The following is an 8,722-nucleotide window of genomic DNA, read 5'->3' on the forward strand; positions in this document are numbered from 1 at the left end:
AACTCACTGAAAGTGTCATAGAAATATATATACATATTGCACTGCAGATAAAGAAAATATTTTAACTTCTTCCCATGAATGCTGCTGGAAAATGCTGCTGGACATAAACAATCTTCTGGAAGAGAAAAATTTCAAAACACTTTCACAGACAGATAATCACAAAAATACACAAGGTACAGCTCTATGTACCTTAAATTCAATTCTTGGTCGGGTCTCATAGTCGAGCAGAGCAGTGTTCTTGACCTTAATGATGAAGTCTGAAGAATCACGCACTACGCTCGGATCAACAGAGAAGATTCCCTCATCATCCTCCAGTTTCAAAGCAAACATTCCCTTCAGACCCTGTAAAAGAAAAATATCTATATTTTTTTTTTTTTTTTTTTTTTTTTTTTTTTTTATACTTTGTCGCTGTCTCCCGCGTTTGCGAGGTAGCGCAAGGAAACAGACGAAAGAAATGGCCCCCCCCCCCCATACACATGTACATACACACGTCCACACACGCAAATATACATACCTACACAGCTTTCCATGGTTTACCCCAGACGCTTCACATGCCTTGCTTCAATCCACTGACAGCACGTCAACCCCTGTATACCACATGACTCCAATTCACTCTATTTCTTGCCCTCCTTTCACCCTCCTGCATGTTCAGGCCCCGATCACACAAAATCTTTTTCACTCCATCTTTCCACCTCCAATTTGGTCTCCCTCTTCTCCTCGTTCCCTCCACCTCCGACACATATATCCTCTTGGTCAATCTCTCCTCACTCATTCTCTCCATGTGCCCAAACCATTTCAAAACACCCTCTTCTGCTCTCTCAACCACGCTCTTTTTATTTCCACACATCTCTCTTACCCTTACGTTACTTACTCGATCAAACCACCTCACACCACACATTGTCCTCAAACATCTCATTTCCAGCACATCCATCCTCCTGCGCACATCTCTATCCATAGCCCACGCCTCGCAACCATACAACATTGTTGGAACCACTATTCCCTCAAACATACCCATTTTTGCTTTCCGAGATAATGTTCTCGACTTCCACACATTTTTCAAGGCTCCCAAAATTTTCGCCCCCTCCCCCACCCTATGATCCACTTCCGCTTCCATGGTTCCATCCGCTGACAGATCCACTCCCAGATATCTAAAACACTTCACTTCCTCCAGTTTTTCTCCATTCAAACTCACCTCCCAATTGACTTGACCCTCACCCCTACTGTACCTAATAACCTTGCTCTTATTCACATTTACTCTCAACTTTCTTCTTCCACACACTTTACCAAACTCAGTCACCAGCTTCTGCAGTTTCTCACATGAATCAGCCACCAGCGCTGTATCATCAGCGAACAACAACTGACTCACTTCCCAAGCTCTCTCATCCCCAACAGACTTCATACTTGCCCCTCTTTCCAGGACTCTTGCATTTACCTCCCTTACAACCCCATCCATAAACAAATTAAACAACCATGGAGACATCACACACCCCTGCCGCAAACCTACATTCACTGAGAACCAATCACTTTCCTCTCTTCCTACACGTACACATGCCTTACATCCTCGATAAAAACTTTTCACTGCTTCTAACAACTTGCCTCCCACACCATATATTCTTAATACCTTCCACAGAGCATCTCTATCAACTCTATCATATGCCTTCTCCAGATCCATAAATGCTACATACAAATCCATTTGCTTTTCTAAGTATTTCTCACATACATTCTTCAAAGCAAACACCTGATCCACACATCCTCTACCACTTCTGAAACCGCACTGCTCTTCCCCAATCTGATGCTCTGTACATGCCTTCACCCTCTCAATCAATACCCTCCCATATAATTTACCAGGAATACTCAACAAACTTATACCTCTGTAATTTGAGCACTCACTCTTATCCCCTTTGCCTATACTTTATAATTACTGTTTCTCTTGGATTCTCCAAGTGCCCTGATTCAGCTCCCTGACAACAAGTTGCCCCCCCATATAACCACATTAATCCATTTCATTCTATCCAGTCCATGCCTCTTATCTTTCTAAATGATCAGGCCCTAAAATTGTAAAGCCTCCTTTGCTGCATCCATCTATCATCCTCTCAGTATCCCCCTCACCCTTGCTTCCTCCACTTTAGACAAAACGGATCATCTTTGTCTTTCTTAAATCATCCTCTCCATATACTTGAACCACTACAACACACTCTAGTGCTCCTCTCACCTTGAAGGCACCAACTACCACACCTCTTTTTAACATTCCCTCTATACACAATTAATTTGTCTCACTCTACATGTTATCTTCACCTCCAAAATTCTCAAACTCTAAAATGGGATACCCTTAGGAACATCTTCAATTTCTTCCTACATGACCATCAATCATTTCCTGCAGGCCACACTGTGAAAGTCCTCTCATACACTGATGACCCTATAATGACATCAAAACATTATGACACTGCTCAAGTAAAGTCAAATGCGTAATGTTACATCATAAAATAGTGCACTGGCTCACTCAAAGCAGAATGTTTGCATACCCAGAGAAATCCACCATCATCCTCTTAACCCCACACAGATATAAATCCAACCTGCACCCTCCCACAATGGTCAACCATTTCTGCTTAACAGAACTCCAACCATACTAGGTATCCCATTTAATACCCATGACATTTACTCTCATAATCACAAACATCAACCTAATAACCATACACAAACTAAGTACCCTTTGAAAATTTACCAGCACAAGAGTTGCACAAGGAAATTACTCCCTTAAAAATCTAAAATTAGTTCATCTGCTCCACTTTAAACTATAACTCTCCTACATGGTTATCCACTAGGTCAAAAAAAAAAGTGCAATCCACATAAAACATCTGACACATTCAACAGTCCCTCAAAGTCCTCACTCCATCTCTTCTTCACAACTTCTTTGTCTCGTCTGACTTTCCATCTGTTCTCTTTTATTGCTGCAACCATTAGTTTTTTGTTCTCCTCAGACCATTCACCTCCTTCCCCAACATTCTTTTTGAAGTTCATTGATACCCCCTCACCCTATCCCTCACTTGCCATCTTTTACAGTTCTCATACCTTCCCTTTCTCTTGACCTCCTGCAGATATTGTCTACAACCTCACTCTTCTCTTCACAAGCAATTGAACTTTTCCATTTTACTATTCTACCTTTTCTCATATATCTATATCCCATGTCCCAAGTCAGACAATTCACGTGTGCATCTAAGCACCGCTTCCCTAAATACTTCTTTTCCATTCTCCTAGCTTCATTTAGTTTACCAGTATGCCATTCTTCACTTACTCTGTTTTGGTAGTTCTGTGAATAAGCTGCTTCTCTAAAATTTTTCACTTTCACTATGCCTTTCACCTGTACGTCATTATCTATTTTCCTGAACCTATCACAAACTTTCACACTTGCCATCACCAAGAAAGGATCAGTCATTCCACCAGCTGTCACTCCCAGTATGTTCAAATCTGAAAACCTCTCCTTCACATGTCTATAACTTAGCTCATAATCTAATAATACCCACTGACCCTCAGCCCCACTTACCATTATAGTTATGTATGTTCCTTTAAATCTTTACTACTCTTGTTGCCAAGTGCATATGTACTAACAATCATCCATCTTTCACTGTCTACTTTCATTCCAGCCTAAATCAATCTTGAGCTTACTTCCTTAGACTCTTAAACATAGTCCCAAAGCTCATTCTTTATAAGAAATGCCACATCTTAAATTCTTGCCCTCTCACTAACCCCTGACCCTCCCTCACACATCCCTGAACCCTTCTACCCCTTTTCCATTCATCTTTGTTCCATTCAGACCTAGAACATCTTGGTTTCTCTCCTTAAGCATATCTCTCATCCTTCCATTCTTTTCAACCTGGCCACAACCACACAAAGTCAGACATCCTAGTCAGTGCCTTTGAACCTCACTTGGCTCCTTCTTCTGTACTGTTTTAAAAAGTGATAACACAAGAGGGGTGCATTCCTAGTTTCCTGCTCCTGTTAGTCACCTCATACAACATACAAGAGACATGTGGGAATATTCTTACTTTCTTAACCCCTGGGATTCTTAGAATCACCTCATTATTTTGAGAAAATAAAACACTAAAGAAATAAATGTCTTCCATAAATGTCTATAATACCATCTTCATATCAAACATCATGAAAAGATTAATGAAAATATAGATCAAAATTGTAATAATGATAGCAATAGTAATGTCCATGGTTAAGAATGCTAGAACAACAAAATTCAGAATAGCAACAAGATACATCAGTTTCTATCTAAACAAAAAGTGCAAGAAATACTCTACAAAAATCTTATAAATACATAATTTATATCAAGAAAGCTTTAGGTCAGAAAATGAGGACACCGCATTATAGACTAATGGAAATAGACAAAGATATTCAGACGATAGAAGTTTGAAATGACATACATATTGAAGGAGACATTGACAATATGAAGGTCATATTTGGATATAATAGGTTTTTCAATACAGAAGTAAAAAATTATGAGATAACTTACCCGCTGAAGGAATGGGTTAGGGAAAGATACAATGGTGTCTGGTGGGCTATTCTCTCTCACCTCCCCAACATATCTGAAAAATGAAATACAATGCTTAGGTTCTAGATAATTGGAAATGAACTCATATATTCTGCACAAATGAAAATACTTTTCAGTCAATATTAGTCAGAAGAAATGAATAACATACTGTGCTTCAGTGTGCCACTTCTTATATTAACAAAAAATAACCATAAGCAGACAGCTTTAGATATTAATTATTCTTCAAAATATAGTAATCAGTTGAAAAAAGTTCTGTAAACAGTGACTGATGTTATTTCTTCATGAACCACTACATAATAAAATTATCACATCAATTAGCTTTAAAACAGCTATATGCTGAACTTCAAAAAAAAAAAGTTGAGAATCATGAAATATGATTACTGTTTCTGCCCGAATATTGAGACGTCCTACATTTTCATAAAAAAAGTTTTGAAATAACAGTTCACTTCCTTTTCATAAAAAAATAAACCTTGGGAACGTAAATTTTTGTAATGATGAGTCTCCATTCATACATGCATTTGCGAATCTTCAAATACATTTTACTGATATTCAATTTTAGAAATTATAACATACTCATTATCTTTATATCAATCATACTCTTTCATACATACATCGAAAAATAAACATTATGAACAATGATGAATTTAGAATAATCATACATCTATTGTTCACATACTAACTTTGAAATCATCAAGCATAATCCACTCATAAAACATTGAAGGATCATCATACATTCATTCACTTCTACAGTGACCTATGTCTCATTCAAATCTATCATTCATGAACTTGATAACTATCATCCTGCTTGTATAGAAATTTTTGAAAGTTTTTTCAAACTTCAAGAAATTCAAGAAACACCTTTTGGTTAAAGTCTGCATATCCTAATGACTGTTCACACACACATAACAATATATAATCATACACCAAATAGCTCCTGCATGGGAGGATGACCATCATACACTGACTCTGAAACCATGCAATTATTCACACATCATCAACCCCACACCCAAATAATGACCATCACACCCTCCTATATAAACCTTGGAAAAAATGAAAATATATATATACTTATTGTTCAAGGCAGCAGGTTTGGATGGTATTGCAGTGGAATTTATTAAAAAAGGGGGTGACTGTATTGTTGACTGGTTGGTAAGGTTATTTAATGGTGAGGTGCCTGAGGATTGGCGGAATGCGTGCATAGTGCCATTGTACAAAGGCAAAGGGGATAAGAGTGAGTGCTCAAATTACAGAGGTATAAGCTTGTTGAGTATTCCTGGTAAATCATATGGGAGGGTATTGACTGAAAGGGTGAAGGCATGTACAGAGCATCAGATTGGGGAAGAGCAGTGTGGTTTCAGAAGTGGTAGAGGATGTGTGGATCAGGTGTTTGCTTTGAAGAATGTATGTGAGAAATACTTAGAAAAGCAAATGGATTTGTATGTAGCATTTATGGATCTGGAGAAGGCATATGATAAGAGTTGATAGAGGTACTAAGAATATATGGTGTGGGAGGCAAGTTGTTAGAAGCAGTGAAAAGTTTTTATCGAAGATGTAAGGCATGTGTACGTGTAGGAAGAGAGGAAAGTGATTGGTTCTCAGTGAACGTAGGTTTGCAGCAGGGGTGTGTGATGTCTCCATGGTTGTTTAATTTGTTTATGGATGGGGTTGTTAGGGAGGTGAATGCAAGAGTTTTGGAAAGAGGGGCAAGTATGCAGTCTGTTGGGGATGAGAGAGCTTGGGAAGTGAGGCAGTTGTTGTTCGCTGATGATACAGTGCTGGTGGCTGATTCATGTGAGAAACTGCAGAAGCTGTTGACTGAGTTTGGTAAAGTGTGTGAAAAAAGAAAGTTAAGAGTAAATGTGAATAAGAGCAAGGTTATTAGGTACAGTAGGGTTGAGGGTCAAGTCAATTGGGAGGTAAGTTTGAATGGAGAAAAACTGGAGGAAGTAAAGTGTTTTAGATATCTGGGAGTGGATCTGGCAGCGGATGGAACCATGGAAGCGGAAGTGAATCAAAGGGTGGGGGAGGGGGTGAAAATCCTGGGAGCCTTGAAGAATGTTTGGAAGTCGAGAACATTATCTCAGAAAGCAAAAATGGGTATGTTTGAAGGAATAGTGGTTCCAACAATGTTGTATGGTTGCGAGGCGTGGGCTATGGATAGAGTAGTGCGCAGGAGGGTGGATGTGCTGGAAATGAGATGTTTGAGGACAATATGTGGTGTGAGGTGGTTTGATTGAGTAAGTAATGTAAGGGTAAGAGAGATGTGTGGAAATAAGAAGAGCATGGTTGAGAGAGCAGAAGAGGGTGTTTTGAAATGGTTTGGGCACATGGAGGGAATGAGTGAGGAAAGATTGACCAAGAGGATATATGTGTCGGAGGTGGAGGGAACGAGGAGAAGTGGGAGACCAAATTGGAGGTGGAAAGATGGAGTGAAAAAGATTTTGAGTGATCGGGGCCTGAACATGCAGGAAGGCGAAAGGCGGGGAAGGAATAGAGTGAATTGGATCAATGTGGTATACCGGGGTCGACATGCTGTCAATGGATTAATCAGGGCATGTAAAGCGTATGGGGTAAACCATGGAAAGTTCTGTGGGGCCTGGATGTGGAAAGGGAGCTGTGGTTTCGGGCATTATCACATGACAGCTAGAGACTGAGTGTGAACGAATGGGGCCTTTGTTGTCTTTTCCTAGCGCTACCTCGCACACATGAGGGGGGAGGGGATGTTATTCCATGTGTGGCGAGGTGGCGATGGGAATAAATGAAGGCAGACAGTATGAATTATGTACTTGTGTATATATGTATATGTCTGTGTGTGTATATATATGTGTACATTGAGATGTATAGGTATGTATATTTGAGTGTGTGGACGTGTATGTATATACATGTGTATGGGGGTGGGTTGGGCCATTTCTTTCATCTGTTTCCTTGCGCTACCTCGCAAACGCAGGAGACAGCGACAAAGCAGAATAATAATAATAATACTTACTGTTCATACACAAACTTCGGAATCATCATATCCGAGTCTATGATGACGAAGGCGATCTCCACGACGGAGCTGTAGGTCTCCAGAGGGTCGCGGGTCTTGTCGTTCTCCAGTTCGACAGCGGTCACCTTCACCAGGATGGGCTCCAGTGTGACCATCGTCTCCAACAACCTGTTGACTGTGTTCTGCAGGGTGATGGAACCTGAGGGGTTGAGAACAAGGATAAGGAGGAGGAGGACGAGGAGGAACTATGTATGAGTGGTGGGGACGATGGTACAGTTTGGTATGGATGGAGGGTATAGGTAGGTGGGGAACACACACACACACTAGGGTGACCTGTTGACCCTTTTCTTCTGCAGTGGGATGGTGCCTATGATGGGAGAGGAGGAGGAGGGAGGGAGGGAACTGAGTGTTCCTAGAGCAGTAAAAAAAAAGAAAGGAAAAAAAAAACAGCATATGTGATAGGGAAAATAGGACAGCTAGGGTATAAAGATGAAGGAATTGTCTGTGCAACTGTTATCTAAAGTGTGATATAATCAGCTGGGTATGAAATAAAGAGGGGAAAATGAGAGAGGGTGACTGATACCAGGGGCATATCTAGGGGACATAGCACCTATGGCAAGCACTGAAGTTGCACCCATTGGCTTAATCAAAAATGTACGTGCAGTGATATAAAAATACATATACAGTGTAATTATAAACTGTTGAAGAGTTACGCCAAACTTAAATTTATATAAACTCTTAAAGACTTATAGACTTACTTGATCAAAATTGTAAGGTCGAAGTGGTAATGCAACTGACAGTAGCAAAATATTACTATAGTTGAAAAGTAGGCGAGTTTCTTATTTACCTCACAAAACCAAACCGTTAAAAAGGTCAATCGGGTTGCATAGGTCGAAAAACAGACCTGCTGAGTGGCGCCCAAGGCACCTGCCCAACTCTAGATACGCCACTGACTGACACTACAAAACCAAGAAGTATACATGAGGAGTGGCACAGACACATAGATGGATACAGGAAGCAGTATATGATGAGATCACACACACACACACACACACACACACAAACACACACACACATCTTACCAGTCTGGGGGTTTATGTAGAAGAAGGAGGCGTACTGTGCTGACACGGCCTGTAGGGAATATGTGATCTCCCTGGGCATACCGCGATCCCCATCCACAG

At 40.3% G+C, this 8,722-nt stretch overlaps 1 protein-coding gene across 4 annotated transcripts in view; it reads right to left on the minus strand.

The window, feature by feature from the left end:
- The window catches only part of LOC139758579 (uncharacterized), a 433,037-nt gene that overhangs the window by 47,597 nt on the left and 376,718 nt on the right, over positions 1-8,722 (minus strand). For all 4 annotated transcript variants that reach the window (XM_071680107.1, XM_071680101.1, XM_071680115.1 and 1 more), the window contains 4 exons: positions 8,624-8,722; positions 7,542-7,740; positions 4,517-4,589; positions 190-342 (listed from right to left, as the gene is read on the minus strand). The exon at positions 8,624-8,722 is cut by the window's right edge and continues 25 nt beyond it. In XM_071680107.1, the coding sequence (XP_071536208.1) occupies positions 190-342; positions 4,517-4,589; positions 7,542-7,740; positions 8,624-8,722 (524 nt within the window). The remainder of the gene's footprint in view (positions 1-189; positions 343-4,516; positions 4,590-7,541; positions 7,741-8,623) is intronic.

This window comes from Panulirus ornatus, chromosome 2 (genome assembly GCF_036320965.1).
Source record: "Panulirus ornatus isolate Po-2019 chromosome 2, ASM3632096v1, whole genome shotgun sequence".
In the NCBI taxonomy this organism is placed as follows: Eukaryota; Metazoa; Arthropoda; class Malacostraca; order Decapoda; family Palinuridae; genus Panulirus; species Panulirus ornatus.